This window comes from Hylobates moloch, unplaced genomic scaffold (genome assembly GCF_009828535.3).
Source record: "Hylobates moloch isolate HMO894 unplaced genomic scaffold, HMol_V3 SCAFFOLD_22, whole genome shotgun sequence".
Classification (NCBI taxonomy): domain Eukaryota; kingdom Metazoa; phylum Chordata; class Mammalia; order Primates; family Hylobatidae; genus Hylobates; species Hylobates moloch.
In genome coordinates, this window is record NW_026652297.1 from 47070204 (window position 1) to 47091279 (window position 21076).

The 21076-nt window shown below is 45.9% G+C and overlaps 1 protein-coding gene across 7 annotated transcripts in view; it reads right to left on the reverse strand.

Annotated features, from left to right (window-relative positions):
* The window catches only part of SLC20A2 (solute carrier family 20 member 2), a 123975-nt gene that overhangs the window by 46059 nt on the left and 56840 nt on the right, over positions 1–21076 (reverse strand). For 4 of the 7 annotated variants that reach the window (XM_032143780.2, XM_032143777.2, XM_032143781.2 and 1 more), the window contains exons 2-3: positions 8056–8591; positions 1717–1857 (exon numbers count right to left, since the gene is read on the reverse strand). In XM_032143780.2, the coding sequence (XP_031999671.1) occupies positions 1717–1857; positions 8056–8344 (430 nt within the window). In that variant the 5' untranslated portion in view covers positions 8345–8591. Of the gene's footprint in view, positions 1–1716; positions 1858–7024; positions 7160–8055; positions 8592–16330; positions 16386–17800; positions 19063–21076 lie in introns of those variants that run through there. The other 3 variants (XM_032143779.2, XM_058433658.1, XM_058433659.1) reach the window with 3 other exon arrangements.

The following is a 21076-nucleotide window of genomic DNA, read 5'->3' on the forward strand; positions in this document are numbered from 1 at the left end:
GGGCAGGCTTACAGGGTAGAGAGGACACTTGGCAGAGTGTTTCTTCCCAAAGGGCAGGCTGGATGACCTTTTTTTTTTTTTTTTTTTTTTTAAGACAGAGTCTTGCTCTGTCACCCAGGGGCTGGAGTGCAGTGGCATAATCATGGCTCACTGCAGCCTCAACCTCCGAGGCACAAGTGATCCTCCCACCTCAGCCTCCTGAGTAGCTGGGACTACAAGTGCACACCATCACACCAGGCTAATTTTCTTTATTTTATTTTTTTTTGTAAAGATGGGGTCTTGCTATGTTGCTCAGGCTGGTCTTGAACTCCTGGGCTAAAGCAATCCTCCTGCCTTGGCCTCCCAAAGTGTTGGAATTATAGGCCTGAGCCACTGTGCCTGGCCTGGATGATCTGTTGAATGCAGGGACATAACACGTGGCTCACTCTGAGGCTTCCCCAAGACTATGAACTCCTGGATTCCAGGCATCTTCCTCACTTGTGCTCAGTCTTTCTCTAACCTACAGACTGACTTCAGTCTAATACATTTCTTACCTGCCTGGGAATAACAGAGGGTGATTTCCAAAGCTGGATGACAAGGTAACATTTCAAAAGAATAGAGTTAAACAACTGTCTAGCACATAATAGTTCACTATCTCTATTAACAGGAACTTTGGCCAGGCACGGTGGCTCACGCCTGTAATCCTGGCACTTTTGCAGGCTGAGGCAGGCGGATTGCCTGAGCTCAGGAGTTCAAGACCAGCCTGGGCAACATGGTGAAACCCCGTCTGTACTAAAATACAAAAGAAATTAGCTGGGCATGGTGGCATGTGCCTGTAATCCTAGCTACTCGGGAGGCTGAGGCAGGAGAACTGCTTGAACTCAGGAGGCAGAGGATGCAGTGAGCCGAGATTGCGCCACTGCACTCTAGCACTCCAGCCTGGGTGACAGAGCGAGACTCCATCTCTACAAAACAAAACAACAAAACAAAAAACAGGAATTTTTAAGGGAAAATGCATTACTCATACCATCTACGTCTTTTTTTTGCTTTGTTTCCCAGGCTGGAGTGCAGTGACTCAATCCCGGCTCACTGCAAACTCTACCTCCCAGGTTGAAGTGATTCTCCTGCCTCAGCCTCCCGAGTAGCTGGGATTACAGGCACCTACCATCATGCCTGGCTAATTTTTGTATTTTTGTAGAGAAGGGGTTGAACCATGTTGGCCAGGCTGGTCTTGAACTCCTGACCTCAGGTGATCTGCCTGCCTTGACCTCCCAAAGTGCTGGGATTATAGGCGTGAGCCACCGCGTCTGGCCCATCTAGGTCTTTTAAATCTTAACATTTGAAGAAAAAGATATAAAATTAACTTGTGGCTGGGCGTGGTGTCTCATGCCTGTAATCCCAGCTCTTTGGGAGGCTAAGGCCGGCCGATCATGAGGTCAAGAGATTAAGATCATCCAGGCCAACATGGTGAAACCTCGTCTCTACTAAAAATACAAAAATTAGCAGGCATGGTGGCGTGCGCCTGTAGTCCCAGGTACTCGGGAGGTTGAGGCAGGAGAATGGCTTGAACCCGGGAGGTGGAGGTTGCAGTGAGCCGAGATTGCGCCACTGCACTCCAGCCTGGCAACAGAGTGACACTCTGGGTCAAAAAATAAAAAATAAAAAATAACTTGTAATAAAACTTATTCTAGAAAATGTAAACTTTCCTTCTTATAGGTAAAAGAAAATGCCAATTACCAATCTTGACAAGCTCCATCCACTGCACACCTTTGGTACCGATTGCGACCAGCGAGAATCCTATAGTAGAACCCACAATGCAGTGCGTTCCTGAGATTGGAAGCCTCAGGAAGGAAGCGATCAGCTGCCACACAGCGGAACCTACAGATCGAAGGACAAAAAACCATCAGATATAGAGTACAGAGGTGCAGACACCAAGGGAAGAAATCCAAATGTTTTCCATAACATCTCCCAGAGTTTAATTTTCTGTGAATTGTTTCTTTACGGAGCGCTACAGCCTGGACAAAAATCACTCAATTAACTTCAGTTAAGGGACTGCTTCTGCCTTCCTCAACACAGAGGTGACAGGGATGATGGTTATTTATTTATTTTATTTATTTATTTTTTGAAGCCAGTCCCGCTCTGTTGCCAAGGCTGAAGTGCGGTGGCCTGATCTCGGCTCACTGCAACCTCTGCCTCCTGGGTTCAAGCGAGCCCTCTGGCTAATTTTTGTATTTTTAGTAAAGATGGAGTTTCACTATGTTAGCCAGGCTGGTCTCGAACTCCTAACCTCAAGTGATCTACCCGCCTTGGCCTCCCAAAGTGCTGGGATTACAGGCGTGAGGCATCGTGTCCAGCCAGATTATGCATTTAAAGGAAAGTCTCCTGGTGCTACACACTGACTGCCCTTGTCACTTTTCAGTGAGGGTGCTGCGGATGAACTCGTTCTGGGGTGAAGTTTGGCCAAAACTAAGCAAGAGATTAAAGTCTCGAATGAACACAGAAAAATAAGAAAGGCAATATATTGGGAAAAGATTTTGTTGTAGTTCTGCCTTACAGTCACATAATGAAAAGGACCAGATATTGGCTAGGTCATATATTATCTTTATAAGAGAGTATAATACCATGTTGCTTTTTTCTTTGCTTTCCTTTTCTTCTTTTGTAGAGACAGGGTCTCACTCTTGCCCGGGCTGGAGTACAGCAGCACAATCATGGCTCACTGCAGCCTTAAACTCCTGGACTCAAATGATCCTCCTGTCTCAGCCTCCCAAGTAGCTGAGATTACAAGTGTGCACCACCACACCCGGTTAATTTTTAATTTTTTTGGCAGAGACAGATCTTGCTGTGTTACCCAGGCTGGTTTTGAACTCCTGGCCTTAAGCAATCCTCCTGCTTCAGCCTCCCAAAGCCCTGCGATTACAGGCATGAGCTGCCACACTCAGCTAATTATTAAAATTTTTTTGCCGAGACGGGGGACTTGCTATGTTGCCCTGGCTGGTCTTGAACTCCCGGGCTCAAGCCATTCTCCCACCACGGCCTCCCAAAGCGCTGGGATGACAGGCTCACTGGATGCAGTGAGCCACTGACCCAGCCCATACTGCTTTTTGATGGTGCCTCTCCTATGAGAAATAACTACGATATTTAACCCAAATTTGGGCATCTGCTCTCAGATCCTACCCAGAATGTTGGACCTTTCATTTGTGTGTCTGATTCCTCGTTGTTAAGAGGTTCTCATTAGTATTGGCTTTGTGTCCTTTTACCTCAATTTCACCAACTCTTTTCTAGGTTTAATGTTTTTCTAGGCTACAGTTCACTTCAAATATTTTCATAAGCAGATCAGATTTTGTAGTGAGTATTAAAAGCATCAACCGGGAGAGATCACTTTCAGAAGCAGTTGTTGAAAAGCTCCCATGGAACTGTAGGGGAACAAAGGGCCTGGCTGATAAGCTGGGCACGTTATTAATCCCAAACGTTAATTCTGGAAACCTGGTTGCCTGGCAGCAGCAGCACTTTTCAGGGGACCCCTGGCATTTCCTTCAAAGGCATCTGAGTTGCAGGAGGATCATTTATGGCTGTGCAGGACCCAGTCTACGAAGCAACACACACAGCTGCTCCCATGAGTGCTAGGCGTGCTGACCTTTGAGCTGAGGCCGGCTGTGATCCTGTGTCAATCTTTAAGGCGTGTGTTGGGAAGAGAAGGGGCCAGCCTTGTGCTGCCAAACCCGTATCAGGCTCCATGGCAGCGCCAGGCCTACCCGTGGACACGTCCTTAAGCCTCCACATCTGAGCCCTGGGCTCCTCGGGGACTAGTGGTTTTAAAACAAAAGCCAGGGTTTGGAGCACGTTTCCTAGCACGGATTCATAGCTTAGAAAATACATGATATGGTTTATATTCTTTTTTTTTTTTTTTTTTTTAGACGGAGTCTTGCTCTGTCACCCAGGTGCAATCTCGGCTCTCTGCAAGCTCTGCCTCCCGGTTTCACGGCATTCTCCTGCCTCAGCCTCCTGAATAGCTGGGACTACAGGTGCCCGCTACTAAGCCCGGCTAATTTTTTGTATTTTTAGTAGAGATGGGGTTTCACCGCGTCAGCCAAGATGGTCTCAATCTCCTGACCTCATGATCCGCCTGCCTTGGCCTCCCAAAGTGCTGGGATTACAGGCGTGAGCCACTGCTCCTGGCCTATATTCTTACAATTAAAATAATTTCATGATGTGAGACAATGATATCAACCCACCCAATTGAATTCAGACCATAAGATTTGTCCTTCCTGAAAGCTGCTATATTTTCTGTGGCTGACTTTACAAAATACATCCTGGAGGAGGAGAGTTTGTAAAGAAAGGTAGGGAGTAATGGGACCACCTGTGAGAGGGAAGAAGGCGGAGAGAGGATAGCAGGGAGGGGAGGAGAGAGGGGACAGCTGAGGGAGGGCCTGGTGGGGCCAGGAAATACCTGCAAGAGGGCCTGGGAGTAGATGATAGCACCTCAGCCTCAGGGGTGTCTGAGGACAAATGGGATCACATTAGTGTCAGGAAGAACAGAGGGAAAAAGACATACTTTAATGTAAGATAATGGCATCTGACAGAGGGAAGAGATGAAGCATGGGATAAGAGTGCAAGACACGACCTAGGCAAAGTGGGGAGATGGGCATCTCAGAGGCCGCCATTCCTGTGCAGATGAAAGAAACGGCAGAGCAAAGGCTCAGGCTCCAGGGAGGCTGTCGGGCAGGGGTGGGGTGGCAGAGCGTGGCTGGGCAGAGGGAGCTGGAAGGGGGCCGTGCGCTTCTTAAGGGGTTCGAGGAGCTGGCTCGTTTGTGCTAGTGTGGGTCTTTCCACAAAAAAAGATGCAGAGTTTTGAATTCTCAGATTTTTGGAACCATTGGTGGTTTCCTACAAAATGGACAGACTACTGCTTTAGGGCTGAGCCAGTCCCACAAGATGACTTGTTCAGGACGTTTCACTGGCAGCAATAATTTCTACCCAACCACCTTAACTCTAACACAACTCTGTCAGGAAGCACAGACGCTCAGGTGCTTGGGGAGAAGTGACTAACAGAGAAAACAAAAGAAGCAAACAGAATAGAATTAAGGACAGAGGGAGAGAGGGAGAAGAAAAAAGGACTGTTGGATTTAGAAGAGGAAGACTGGAGAATTCAGGCATCTGGACAGAATCAGCTGTGGTTTTCGCCAATGGTAATTACACTACCATCTTAAATTTATAGCTCCCAGGGCAAAGAACCCGATTTTACGAATCTAGGTAACTCATACAAATTCCCAACAAAATAAGCTTTGAGATTCATTTAACCACATACCAAAAAAAAAAGTTCAAAAACCAAAGCAAACAAAATCAAGTTATTCAAGCAAAACCCCAAATTGCTTTGGTAAACCCAAATTCTAGTTGAGGTAAGTATCCTTCATTCTTTCAGTAAAGAGCCAAACGCCAGGGGTGGGGAACGGAGAAATGAAACAAGTTATCCCGTCTGCAGGAAGAGTGAGCAGATGAGGCCCCTGTTCATGAACCCTCCTGTCACACGGAGGTCTTCAGCGTGGCTTCCCTAACAAATTTCTTTAATAAGCAGAACCATGCCTCTAAAGTTTATCCATCAAAAGGAAAAACTTCAGTTAAGATTTAACTCTGTGGTCGGGTGTGGTGGCTCACGCCTGTAATCCCAGCACTTTGGGAGGCCACGATGGGAGGATCACCAGGTCAGGAGTTGGAGACCAGCCTGACTAACATGGTGAAACCCCATCTCTACCAAAAATACAAAAATTAGCTGGGTGTGGTGTTGGTGCCTGTAATCCCAACTACTCAGGAGGCTGAGGCAGAAGAATCGCTTGAACCTGGGAGGCAGAGGTTGCAGTGAGCCAAGATCACGCCACTGCACTCCAGCCTGGGCAACAGAGCGAGATTCTGTCTCAAAAAAAAAAAAAAAAGATTTAATTTTGTCAGTGTTTTTCTTGATTTGTCCCATACTTTCAACACATCTAGTCAGATTTTCCTGACTAGAAAAATCTTAATTTCCACTTGATGGAATTAAATCTTAGATATCTATCACAACTAAAAAGGTGAATTTTACAAAGAACGGTTATTTTTCTAAGGGAAATTTCCATTATATCTGACTATGCTGAGATATACATATGTTCCATGATTCATTCAATAATGACTATAGGTGTTGGAATAAAAGTGATCTTGAACCTGATTTTTTTTTTTTTTTTTTTTTTTGAGACAGCGTCTGGCTATGTCGCCCACGCTGGAGGGCAGTGGCACAATCACAACTCACTGCAGCCTCAACCTCCTGGGCTCAAGCAATCCTCCCACTTCAGCCTCCCAAGCAGCTAGGACTACAGGCATGTGCCACCATGCCCAGCTAATTTTTTAATTTTTTTGTAGAGACAGGGTCTCCCTATGTTGCCCAGACTGGTCTCAAACTCCTGGGATCAAGTGGTCTGCCCGTCTCGGGGGCCTCCCAAAGTTGAACCTGACATCTTTACAACACAAAGCGTCAAGCTGAGAAGTAGGAGCTCCCTGGTGTGTGTTACTGGCCTACAGTGCTTGGTGAATATGCAATTCCTTAGTACAACAGGCTGCTTCTTATCAGACGCCTCGTAACAACATGAGATTGGGCCATTGTGAACTTGGTCAATAATCTCTAAATTCTGGGTGTTTTAGAAATGCAAGTGACAGGCCAGGTGTGGTGGCTCACATCTGTAATCCCAGCAGTTTGGGAGGCGATGGCGGGTGGATTGCTTGAGGTCAGGAGTTCAAGACTAGCCTGGCCAACATGGTGAAACCCTGTCTCTACTAAAAATACAAAAATTAGCCGGGTGTGGTGGCACATGCCTTTAGTCTCAGCTACTCTGGAGGGTGAGGTGAGAGAATAGCTTGAACCCAGGAGGTGGAGGTTGCAGTGAGCGGAGATCACGCCATTGCACTCTAGCCTGGGCCACACAGCAAGACTCTGTCTCAAAAAAAAAAGAAAAGAAAAAATGTAAGTGACAAAATAAAGAACTCGGGGGAATGTGGCTGTATTCTTAGTACACCAGCATCTTACCTCCTGCTGCAGGACTCTTCCTACAAGAGGATATGTCCTGTTGAAAGCAGAAGGTGGTAGAATTCCTCTCTAACCCTCTTCTCCCTAACCAAATTACCCGTATACATCAGCTGTCTGTTGTGTCGTCATCTCTACCTAGAGGCAAGCAGAAAAAGAATCCTGTCAGCTGCACTTAACACACGCCTGCCGGAAGGTTCTTTTCTGTCGTTGTGAGGGCGGTGATGGGAAGACCCATAGGGCTGGGATCTGTGTCCGCCTAGGCCATGGGGACATCACTCTGTCCAACCAGCCACTCTGCTTATTCACACAGTTCACACACCTCCATACTTCATCTAGACAACTTGAAACTTCAATAAAAGGTCATGCTATCACCAGGCAACACGCACATTATTTTTTGGCCGGAAAACAAAACAAACATACCAAATGGAGCTCCCAGAGGTAGAATCAGAAAATCAAAACAAAAGCCAACAAAAGGATGACAAATAATGTAAGAGACCAGAATTCCTTGAAAGACACGCACTTAAGATTTGGTAACTTCTTTAGAACTTAAACTGTGAATATAAAAGTTAGACTAATAAATATTATTTTTGACATCCAAGTTTTCAAAACATTGTCTCCTAATTGATGAAAAACCTTAAGAAAAAAAATCTAAATCAACCTTCCTGGAAATTTCATACGTCAACCTTGAAAACACATTCACTTAGACAACCTTCAAACAACTCTAAAATAATAAAGCGCTGTTCTACAAAGGTCTTTTTCTGTACTTTCTGAAAAGTATTCACTTAGCTGAAATCTATTTTAGCAACCAAGTTTGCTCAAAAGTTCAGAAAATAAATGGTTGCCTGATATTTAAACACTTTAAAAATCATAAATTAATATGCAGAAAGCAAAAATAAGAGAGTAAATATGAAACATCCAACCAGTTTTTGAAAAGCCAAAGCAAAAATCACATTTATGGATATGGGCCAAGTACTGCAGGGAAGCGGGTCAGTGGGTGGATGTCCCATCGGTGTAGAGAAGGGGCTACTCACCAACCATGGCACTAACTTCCCCAGCCATGAGCATCTCCACCGTCTCGTTGTACAGGTTCACGTCAATGATACCTTTGCGAATGGTTTCTCCTACTTTGGCTCCTAATAACACGGAGCCGGTGGTTTCAAATATTGAAGCTAAAATGCATGCCTGCCTCAAGGTCACCACACCAGAGCCCACGGCTGTACCAAAGGAGTTGGCAACATCGTTTGCACCAACAGAAAAGGCCAAGATGAAAGCTATGATGAAACCCAAAATGACCATCCACAAATACTCATCCATGGCCATTTTGGAAAGTGGGTGCCGAGTACTTTTCTTTTGCAGGAATATTTTAAATAAACAAAGCTTGAGGTTATAAACTTCGTAAGGCCAAGAGTTCTTGTAAACAGTGAGTTTGCTCTGGAAAGTGCTGGACAAACTGCTAGCTGCTGGTTTGCAAACTACTGTCAGGACAGTTCATTTGGTTGTGTTCAGTCAGTGGTAAAACACATTCCATATTTTTCCTCCCGATCTGGGAAAGCTGTGATGTCTCCTCCTGTAGCAGAAAGGAAACAAAAGAAATCAATTATACTCAGCAACCTGTTAACAGTTTGTTCTTTCAGAAATAAATGTTTTAAGCCTGCTAATGGGCTCTAACTTTGGCATGTGACGGACCTAACCATAAAGCAATTCAAGGAAGATTATAATTAGGATAACCACCCCCAACCAAAAGCAACAAAAAAACCTGGTTTCTAGAATTGTCAGGAGTTGAAGCATGCTTAATAATTACAGACTAATAGTAATCCTTACTAGGTTACATTTTTCATGCAATCAGAAAAACATATTTGGTCATTATTTTCAGACAGGAACAATTGCCTCAAATGAGCAAAAGATTAAGAAATGAGAAATTTAGTTGCATGGTTTTTCAAATATGGGGAATGTGCCCAGTTTCCTGGAACAGCAATAACCAAATGTGAGTCTGTGACACCGCTGGGTGTGACCAACGACCCACCTCCACATTTACGTATAAGCAATGAGCACAGTATATTATCATGCATGTGTCTGGGAGAGTTTACAGGCCTGGCGAGAGGTCACTCATCTGGAGGGTGACCAAGGCAGGAACTGATAGGCCCCAGAGAAGAACAGAGAAGCCTAGAGAATGAGGCAATTCTATCATGATGCCACTATCCCATCTCACTAGGAGGAAAAGCTAGAGGCCCCAGCAGGGTCAGGAAGACCCTTCAGGCCTCCTCACAGCTCACTGGCCTCAGCTCCTCTCCCCTCCCTCACAATGCCCTGGTGTCACTGTCCCCTTGCAATCCCTTGGAAAGACCAGGCACACTCTCACCTCAGGGCTTTTGTACCCGAGGATCCCTCTGCAGGAAGAATCTTCCCCCACAGCTGCACAGCTCCCTCCTCCCTGCATTCAGGTCCCTGCTCAAATGTCACCGTTAAGAGAGGCCTTCCTTGACCCCAGAAGGAGCAGCCCCTCCCCCATGCCACTGTTCCTGCTTCTGGGAGAGAGAGGAGATGCCACCAGATACATCCATGAAATAAAAATGTCACTGCAAGCTTCGTAATTATGGTATTCTATTACTGGAAAGCCAAGGCACTGTATATTTTCTTTGAATGGTATCAAGCATATAAATGCTTATTGAGTTGAACTGAATAAATACCACACCATATACGATATAATAATTTGACCCATCAATAAGGTTATTTAAAGGGAAAAATCAGGACACACAATTTTATGTACACTGTGATTATGGCAATGTTGAAAATGCATATAAAAGGCCGGGTGTACTGGCTCATGCCTATAATCTCAGAACTTTGGGAGGCCGAGGTGGGTGAATCACTTGAGGTCAGGAGTTCAAGACCAGCCTGGCCAACATGGTGAACCCCCATCTCTACTAAAACTACAAAAATTAGCTGGGCCTGGTGGCAGATGCTTGTAATCCCAGCCAGAGAATTGCTTGAACCTGGGAGGCAGAGGTTGCAGTGAGCCAAGATCATGCCACTGCACTCTAGCCTGGGTGACACAGCGAGACTCCATCTCAAAAATAAAAAATAATAATGCATATAAAAATACCAAGGGATATATACTAAAATTATAACAGAGGTTGAACAGTAAGGTTATAGACAATTTTTTCCCTTTCTTCCCCAAACTGTATACTGTTACATGCTTTTCAAATGAAAATATTAATAAACAAATCTACAAACATATTGAGCATCATTGATGTGCAATGCTATAGGCACACAATGAAACAGAAAATATACACTGATAGTTGTTATCATTTCTAAGATTTTTCAGCCTTTGCAATTTTGGAGATTCAGATCCCAAGTGAGACAAATGAAAAGACCACTCTAAGGGCAAAAGACAACATTCCATTGAAAGAGTATTTTATTAATATGACAGGCACACTAAATCAATGCATGAAAATCAAAACTTTAAAAACTTGGGGCCAGTATGATCTATCTCAAGATATAAACAAATCATTGATAAAATCTTGTTTGCCGGGCTACCTTGCCAATAGGGCAAACATGAACAATATTCAATTATTGATTGAGAAATACAGCAATGAACAAAAACGGATGTGGTCCTGGCACATCTGGGAAGTCCAGTGAAGGAAACAGACACTAATCATAGCAACACATAAATGTCTATAAACTGGTGACAAGAACTATGCAGGCAGGAGACGGTGCCACACAGTGTCGTGAGAGCACAGCCGGTGGGACGTGGTGTAGCAGGCAGCAAAGGCTCACCTGAGACCTCACACGGCCAGAGTCACACTGGGCCTGGTGTGGGGGGTGGGGGGGACCTCATTCCAGATGGTTCTCATGGTGGGAAGGAGGGGCCTGGAGGCAGGCCAGGGTGAGGGGAACCAGGATGAAGGTCGGGAGGGTCTGGTTAAATACTGGCCACCATATGGACAGTGGGGTGCCACCGAAGGGTTTTAATCAGAGAAGGGTATTGGCATGACTAGACTTGGCTTTTCTTTTTTTTTGCTCTGTCACCCAGGCTGGAATGCAGTGGCACAAGCATGGCTCACTGCAGCCTTAACCTCCCAGGCTCAAGCAATCCTCCTGCCTCAGCCTTCTCAGTAGTTGGGACTACAGGCGTGCACCACCATACTCTACTAATTTTTAAATTTTTTTGTAGAGACTGGGTCGCCCTATGCTGCCCAGGCTGGTCTCAAACTCCTGTCCTCAAGTGATTCTCCTACCTCGGCCTCCCAAAGTGCTGGGATCACGGGTGTGAGACACCATGTCTGGCCCAGACTTAGGAATTTTTCTGTTGTGTTTGAGACAGTCTCACTCTGTCACCCAGGCTGGAGTGCAGTGGCATGATCTTGGCTCACTACAACCTCTGCCTCCCGGGTTCAAGAGATTCTCCCGCCTCGGCCTCCCGAGTAGCTGGGATTACAGGCACCCGCCATCATGCCCGGCTAACTTTTTTGTATTTTTGTAGAGATGGGGTTTCACCACGTTGGCCAGGCTGGTCTTGAACTCCTGACCTCAGGTGATCCACCCCACTTGGCCTCCCAAAGTGCTGGGATTACAGGCGTGAGCCACCACACCAGGGCCCAGAAGATCATTCTGGCTGCAGTGTGGCGACCACACTGGATAGAAGGCAAGCAAAAACACGGAGGATGAGTCTGCATGGCTTAGGCATGAGATGAGGCATCCGGGACCAGGCTGTGGACAGTGGTGGGTGGGAGGGAATATGATGATTTAACAGAACTGCAGCGGCAAAATCCAACAGGACCAGATGGTGGATTAAACATGGGGGTGGAGAGAGGATAGATGGTTTATGGAACAGAACTGAAAAATAACCGAGTGGGTTTTTCTTCTCTTTTGCATTGTTTTTAGTTTTACTTTTTGGGGCTAGGATGGGGTCTGACCACAGGTGCGCTTTTGATTGGGTGAACTAGCCGGGTTTACTGTGTCTTTTTTTTTTTTTTTTTTTTTTTGACACGAAATCTCGCTTTGTCACCCAGGCTGGAGTGCAGTGGCGTGATCTCGGCTCACTGCAAGCTCCGCCTCCTGGGTTCACGCCATTCTCCTGCCTCAGCCTCCCGAGTAGCTGGGACTAAACAGGCGCCTGCCACCATGCCTGGCTATTTTTTTTTTTTTTTAATTTTTAGTAGAGACGGGGTTTCACCGTGTTAGCCAGGATGATCTCAATCTCCTGACCTCGTGATCCGCCCGCCTCAGCCTCCCAAAGTGCTGGGATTACAGGCGTGAGCCACCGTGCCCAGCCGGTTTACTGTCTCTCAATGGAGGACTCCCTTGCTGTGCACCTTGAATATGGCAGTGGCTGTACTACTGTACATGCTGTCAAAACTCATGAAACTCACACAGGTGAACCACAGGAGCGCCTTGGGTGGGAAGAGCGGCTGGCACAAGCCCCGAGCAGCTTCGCCCTAGCCTGGTTTTGCTTGGGGACGTTGTTAATCACCTTGATGTTCCCCTTGGCACTGTGTCAGCCCGGAGATCCCCTCTCCTACTTAAACAGTCTTAGACAACTCATTTCCACAATTGTGCCTATGCTCTTTAACGCGGCTTTTCTTCTTCACACTCACACCCTCAGCCCACCAGCCTAAGTCCAGCAAGCACCTGCCTGAGGAGAAAGGCTTGCCACCTTCTTTCCTCTCTGTGGTTACAAAAGGAACATTCATTTCTCCTGCGTGGAGAAGGGCAATGAGCACAGGACCTGCAGTCGGGGACTCCAGGTCCATTCCCGTCCAGCCAGCTCCTGGCTATGCAACCCCGGGCAAGTCACCTCAATGACTCACCTGAACCGTGGGGACTGTGGCAGATGCCTCGCCACCGGTTACATGCAAACGAGAGGGCCAAAGCTCAATGCCAGCAATCAACATGTGGTGACTATTACCATTCTTAGCAGATAAAGCCCTGGGGCAAAGGTTGGGAAGCATAAGGCCCCATCGCAGTTCTGTTCCTCTCTAGTGGCAGACCCTGGGTACCTCAACACACTTTTTGAATTGCGGCATCTATAAAACGGGGATAGTGATGGCGCATGCACTTTACAGAATTATTGTGAGGACCAAACTTAATTGGGTAGAAGTGTTTCGCCTCAAGCAACTTGAAATTACTGGCATCACTGTAGTCACAGGAAGAACAACAAACGAGAGGTTCCAGAATCCTTCTGGAAAGATCTTTCTCAGGCAGCCCTGTGCCCCACTCTCTTCCCAGTCCTGTGGGTTTCCCCAGCCTCCTCCCTTAGACCTGCTCTTCTTCCTCAACACGCAGACACTGACCTTGTTTTTGGTTAAAGACTGACACATGTTGTGAGGGACAGGGACTTTTTTTTTTTTTTTTTTTGAGACCGAGTCTTGCTCTGTAGCCCAGGCTGGAGTGCAGTGGTGCAATCTCGGCTCACTGCAACCTCTGCCTCCCGGGTTCAAACAATTCTGCCTCAGCCTCCCAAGTAGCTGGCATTAAAGGCACGCACCACCATGCCCAGCTAATTTTTGTATTTTTAGTAGAGATAGGGCTTATCACCATGTTGGCCAGGCTGGTCTTGAACTCCTGACCTTGTGAACTGCCCGCCTTGGCCTCCCAAAGTGCTGCAATTACAGGCATGAGCCACTGCGCCCGGCCTGGACGGGGACTTTTTAAGGGAAGAAGGGAGGCAAAGAGGTAGAGAAGAGAAACACTAAAAAGGATGCTAAGAAAAAAACCACTCAACATGGTAAAGACACTTTGGAAAACTATTGGCAATTTTCTCTTTTTTTGAGACAGAGCCTCACTCTGTCACCAGACTGAAGTGCAGTGGCGTGATCTCGACTCACTGCAACCTCCGTCTCCTGGGTTCAAGCGATTCTCCTGCCTCAGCCTCCCGAGTAGCTGAGACTACAGGTGTGCACCACCATGCCCAGCTAATTTTTGTATTTTTAGTAGAGACATGGTTTCACTATGCTGGCCAGGATGGTCTCGATCTCGACCTCGTGATCAACCCGCCTCGGCCTCTCAAAGTGCTGGGATCACAGGTGTGAGCCACCGTCCCTGGCCAATTGGCAATTTCTTTTCTTTTCTTTTTTTGAGATGTAGTCTCACTCTGTCACCCAGGCTAGAGTGCAATGGTTCGATCTCTGCTCACTACAACCTCTGCCTCCCAGGTTCAAGCAATTTTCCTTTCTCAGCCTCCCCAGTAGCCAGCATTACAGGCATGCACTACCTCCTCCAGCTAATTTTTGTATTTTTAGTAGAGACAGGGTTTCACCATGTTGACCAGGCTGGTCTTGAACTCCTGACCTCAAGTGATCCACCCGCCATGGCTCCCAAAGTGCTGGGATTACAGGCATGAGCCACCGTGCCCAGCCAACTATTGGCAATTTCTTAAAAGTGAAGTGTACACTCGCCACACGACCCAGCAGCCCCAATCTGGAGTGTATTTACCCAAGAGAAACAACAACTCATGTCTATACAGGGAGAGCTCTGCTGTGCACCTTGAGTATGGTGCTGGCTGTATTACTGCACGTGTTGTCAAAACTCATGAAACTGTTCACTCACAACTGCTGAGCTTTATTTATTGAGTTACATACAGTCTACCTCAATAAAAGTGATCAGAAAAAATGCTGGTCATAAAAGGTAATGTTCACTTTTGATATTTTCCCTTATCTATATTGCAAGCATTGCCCCCCACCTCCACCAAGTCCCCTAGGATGGTATATAGATTACACAGTGAAAAAAAGAAAGAAAGAAAAAAAAAAACAGTTCTCTTTTCAGTGAGAAAGGGAATCTTCCGCTGAGACCCAGAAAACCCAGCCAGTTCACTTAGTCGAGCAAGGATTCAGGGGCGGTTGACATCACAGCACATTTAAAACAATGGCAGTGAGGAGACGGATCGAGGAGGGGCTGGGGACGTGACTCTTCGGGGCCAGGGAAGAGAGGAAAGGCCTGCTCCAGGGCCAGCCTACAGACCTCCCTTCAAATTCACAAGGAAAAGAAAAGCCGGCTTTCTGCAGACAAGCCTTCCAGATGGCTTCTAGAGGATCTCACAGTAGAAACCCATTCATTAGTATTAAGTTTACGCAAATATAAACATTTCAGCTGAAAATCATTCCCATGGGGAACCACAGACTGAAGATCCTTTAAATCTGAAGTTCTGGGCACTTCATAGACCAAGAGCTGCAAGGACGTCACTCAGAGAAAGTCTGAGTGTGGGCAAGCTATAATCATAGGGTCACTCTGATCTGTGACCCCAAAGTCAACTCTGAAATCAGTTCTGCAAGGGTAACTGTTATATATCTGTGATGAAAGTTTCCGTAACGGTATCTACCTAAGTACAGTTAGAAATGGTTTACACAGTTCTTAAAAAAAAAAAAAAAGCAGTTATCTTCTTATTGAAATGGTTCTTAGCTGGACGCAGTGGCTCATGCCTGTAATCCCAGCACTTTGGGAGGCCCAAGGCGGGACCATAACTTGAGGTCAGGAGTTCAAGACCAGACTGGCCAACATAGCAAAACCTCGTCTCTACTAAAAATGCAAAAATTAGCTGGCATGGCAGTGTGCATCTGTAATCCCAGCCACTCAGGAGGCTGAGGCAGGAGCATCACTTGAACCTGGGAGGCAGAGGTTGCAGTGACCTGAGACTGAGCCACTGCACTCCAGCCTGGGTGACGGAGTGAGACCTTGTCTGAAAAAAACAGAAAAGAAAATGGTTCTTGTCAACTCACCAGGCCAGGTCAGATGCACGGCAACTCCAGGGCTCTAGATTGTGAATGAGGAGCACTCGGGGGTATGGGTGTTCTTTATGACATCAGCCTCAACCGCTCAAGCAAACAGGCAAAGACTTTGAAATGTGGGCAAATAATGCACAGATGTGGACTGTAGTGTCATTTATTATGATCATAAAAAAGAAGAAACATCTAAATGTTCCCAGTCAGGGGTGTCGCTAAGGCAACTTCTTTTAAAAGATGAAATATTAGGTAGCCACTACAATGATGTAACTTGAGAGATTTTCATGACACCGGAACATAGTGATCCTAGGTGAAACATGGGAACACACAATGACATTAGCCATATGACCTCCGCTATATTTAAGAGAGTACCGGCTAAGACTTTCAGGAAATAAGCCCAAAGGTTAATTGCACTTCTCTCTAGGTCTCTTTTTATTTTTTTTGACGTTATCCAAAATTTTCTACGATGTGCAATGACCACTTTTATCACTGGAAGATGCTTCAAAACACTACAAAGTACATTTTTTTAAAAAAGTTAGGAACATATAATAAAAATAGGCTTAGTTTTCTTAAATAAACAAAATGAATTTACCATGAATCTATTTATGTTTTCAGCCGGGGCCTCAATTTTTCTCCAGGCTTACTACCTATGATGTAAAACATAAAACACATTTTATATTCCCTTTATTTATCTTTTTCACTGTCAAGAATATCCTTTTGTCTAGTATTGGAGCGCTTGGTAAAAAGGTCTCTGCATGGTGTGGAGTCTTCTACTATATTCCAGTTATTTATTTATTCCTTTATTTTTATTTTTGAGACAGAGTCTCAGTCTGTTGTCTAGGCTGGAGTGCGGTGGCATGATCATGGCTCACTGCAGCCTTAAGCTCCTGGGCTCAAGCAATCCTCCTGTCTCAGCCTCCTGAGTAGCTGGGACTAGAGGCCAGCGCCACCACACCCAGCTAATTTTTATTTTATTTTTTTACAGGTTGGGGAGGGGTCTCCCTATGTTGCCCAGGCTGGTCTCAAACTCCTGGGCTCAAGCAATCCTCCTACCTCAGCCTCTCCAGTAGCTGGGATTATAGGCACACGCCATCATGCTTGGCTAATTTTGTTTTGTTTTTGGTAGAGACAAGTCTCACTATGTTGCCCAGGCTGGTCTCAAACTCCTGGGCTCAACTGATTCTCCCACCTCAGCCTCCCAAAGTGCTGGGATTACAGACGTGAGCCACTGTGCCCAGCCCTATATTCAATTTATATTCCAAAGGGCCCATGCTCAGTCACAAAGAGTCTTTCTCAGTTCTTCCCTCATCTTCCTTATCCTTCTCTTGAGGTTTGGCCCTCCAGACTGAATTGAATAGAAAATATCTCGATGGTGCCAAGGACTCTGCTGGCCTCTTTTCTCCTGAAACTGTTTGAAGCTAATGCTTACAAGAAGCAACCTATAATTAAGCTTTTATTCCTGTTTTGGTTTACAGAGTTAGAAGATCATAGAACATTAGGGTCTGAAGGGACTTTAGCAGTAATCGAGTCCAATTTTGGTCATTTTAAAGATGTGGCTGCGTCACTGAAAGTAGATTTAAACAATGAGTCCCTAAATGCACTGTCTCCTTCCCATGAGTCCACACCACACCACAGCAGGGTAGGAGGCACTGAAATGAAAGCAATGCCGAGAAACTAGGAAGTGATGCTCCTGGCTGACACTTGCCAGGCCCTGATGATACGAGGTCCAACTCTGGGCGCTGAGGCTCCCTGGGTTCCTGGCCTAAGCTGGGGGTGGGCAGGGAGAGACATGGGAAGGAAGGCGGCTAATAAAGAGAATGGACTCACAAGAATGCTGCCGGGCCCTCACTCTTCAAAATTGTCAAGATCAGATGACATCTTCTGGTCCTGTCCAACTCTATTATTCTACATCAATCAGAGACCACAGGGCCAGGAAGAGGCCATTTAGCCTGGAACTGTGAGCCACAGGATTGTCCTGTAGGGAGGGGTGGAAAATTCTGACCCTGTCTTGAGCAGTGCAGTCAACGGCCTTCGTGGACTTACGGAACATGAACAGACTTACTTTGGCGTTTGGTTCTCTAGCTAAGATTCCTGCTTCGGACCCTGAGGCTTCAGCCTTCCCTGCCCTTTTTCCTTCCAGGTCTCGTTCCTGCTCTGTTCACGCTCCGTCCACATTCTTCTCATTCCCACAGGGAAGTTTCTTCCCAGCCGTAAAGCTTCTGTGATATTTAGATGTTTTCCACACAGCCTCTTACTCTCTGGGAAGGCCTTGCATAAATCTACAATAAATAAATCTAAGTGCATATATTTTTAAAGGAAAAGGAAATAAACAGCAAAAAATAATTAAAATGAGAAAAAGTTAGAGGAGTTAGGATGATTTGGCCTGAAGAAGAAAAGATTTCGAAGGTACGACATGACTTACACGGAAAATATTTTTTTAGTGGAAAGGCTGCCTCAGGATATATAAGTGCCATCCTTGGTGACATTCAAATGGAATCTGAATGACCGTATGACAGGTAATTGTAAGATTTTATTTGTTATTTTCCTTTTACATTTACAATTCAATGAGTCCATGAAAAAGTTATTATTAGGAAATATATCAGCCTCTCTTTATCTAATTTGAGGACACAGCACAAGGAAACAGGCTTTCATGTAAGAAAAAAGACTGTTATTTAGGCTGGGCGAGGTGGTTAATGCCTGCAATCCCAGCAGTTTGGACACAGCACAAGGAAACAGTCTTTCATGTAAGAAAAAAGACTATTATTTAGGCTGGGCGAGGTGGTTCATCCCTGCAATCCCATCAAGGTGGGCGGATCACTTGAGCCCAGGAGTTTGAGACCAGCCTAGGCATCATGGCGAAACCCCATCCCTACTAAAAATACAAAAATTACCCAGCTACCCTGGAGGCTGAGGTGGGAAGATCACCTGAGCCTGGGAGGTCAAGGCTACAGTGAGACTGGAGTGTTACCACTGCACTCCAGCCTGTACAACAGAGTAGGACCCTGTCTTAAAAAAAAACAAAACTGTATTTGGCCGGGCACAGTGGCTCATGCCTGTAATCCCAGCACTTTGGGAGGCCAAGGCAGGTGGATCACCTGAGGTCAGGGGTTTCAGACCAGCCTGGCCAACATGGTGAAAACCTCTCTACATGGTGAAAATCCGTCTCTACTAAAAATACAAAAAATTAGCCAGGCGTGGTGGCAGGTCCCTGTAATCCCAGCTACTCAGGGGGCTGAGGCAGGAGAATCGCTTGGACCCGGGAGGCAGAGGTTGCAGTGAACCGAGATTGTGCCATTGCACTCCAGCCTAGGCAACAAGAGCAAAACTCAGTCTCCTGAAAAAAAAAAAAAAAAAAAACAAAAAACACTGGGCCGGGCGTGGTGGCTCACGCCTGTAATCCCAGCACTTTGGGAGGCCAAGGTGGGTGGATCACTTGAGATCAGGAGTTCGAGACCACCCTGGCCAACATGGTGAGACTCCGTCTCTACTAAAAATACAAAAATTAGCTGGGCATGGTGGCGGGTGCCTATAATCCCAGCTACCAGGGAGACTGAGGCAGAGGCATTGGTTGAACCCAGGAGGCAGAGGTTGCAGTAAGGCGAGATCGTGCCATTGCACTCCAGCCTGGGTGACAGGAGCAAAACTCCGTCTTAAAAACAAACAAACAAACAAACTGTATTTGGATAGGGGAAACACATTTATAACGGAATAGGTTGCAGCCCACCGAAGTGAGCTCCCACTGGAAATGTTGACTCCCCAGCAGTAGAGACTTTTAAAGTAGATCACCGCCTTGCTGGAGAGTCTGAGGCACACTACTGTCTGGAAGCAAGGGACGAGAATAGCCAAGCTTTATGAATTTATTTCCACTCTCTAACATAGAAAAGACTCTTCAACATTTTCTCCTTTCTTCCTTTCCGTATGCACTGTAGATGGATTCCCCGCCCTCCAATATTCTAGGTATTTTCTTCACTCATAACCAAAAATAGGTAGATATTCGTGAGCAAATCGCTTAACATATGAAACTTCTATCAAATGACAAACCTAGGATCACTTGTTCCAATTCTGTGCCCTGAAATGTTGGACTGTTTGGCTAAGTTCCAAGGACTATATTAGGAAAATACTTTCCCTTCAGAGACAGTTTAAAATGGAACCATGTATGAAAATAGATATGGCTCTTACATGTTTATTTGCTAACTTTGTTTTGATTCTATTGGAGGTTCAATAAAAATATGGATGGTACTTATAAAACTTTTTGTTCCTGGTACAACCGCATATTCTTTCCATTAATGCAACATTAATATAAACAGAGGAGCTGACAAATGAAATTATCTTAACTCCTTTCCATGCTCAACTTACAGCCCCATATTTCTTGTTATCATTCCAGAGATTCTTAAGCAATTGTTCCTACCCAGCAGAAAAAGCAACAGAGGACAAATGATTATTAAGTTGATCTAGGCAGCCTCTTCCTCTTTGCCATGTGGGGGAATCTGTTCAAGTCTCTGAAGTGCTTCATCAGAAATCTGAAAACCTGATTCCACTCCACTAATAACTTGCTAAATTGGCAGTATAAACAGGCTAAACAAGACAATATAGTCCCAAGAGCGTTCATTTGATTGGTAAGTCAGATAGAAATTTAGCAGTTCCTCTCATCTTCTATGGAGACTGAGAGTGAAATCTTTTTACTAAATTAAGAAACCATGAGCACTGGCTTGATATTATTAATACCTTCACAAAACCATGGGATGGCAGTAAAAAACACAAAAGAGAAAAGACATTCTATAAGATTTCTTTGAAAACTATTTCCTCACTCTGAGAATGCTTATGGCTCTTAATTCCCTATGCATGATAAAGATCATCTTTCTTGCACTCTGTGCTTTCAAAGCTATCTTCGAGCTTTGCAGGAGAGGCCATGGGGGCAGAATGGGGTGCAGCCCCACAGTGTCCCCTGACAGATCCAGTGTGCAGTCTGATGAAGTGTGGGTGGGTGTGGTCTATGGCTGGCAGCCACCATGATCCAAGAGAGCCTGACTTGGGAGGGCAGCCAGGCAGCTAAAGACTGCTCCCATATCATGCGGGAGCGCCTGGGCCTGGCCTTCCCGACCCCGAGGGCATCCAGCCAGCCGGGTGTTCTGCTTGCTAGTCTACACGCAGCCACTGAGCACCTCGGCCATGCAGCTGGCCCTGAGACAGCAGCAGCACAAAAAGGCCTCCAGGCCAAGACGTGGAACAGGGCACACGACTAAGCACAAGGCCTGCATTTGGACCAAAGGGCACCCTGGCAAACCTAAGCCCAGAGTGAGCCCTCGAAACTGCGGGAGGGAGGTGCTAACAGCCCAGC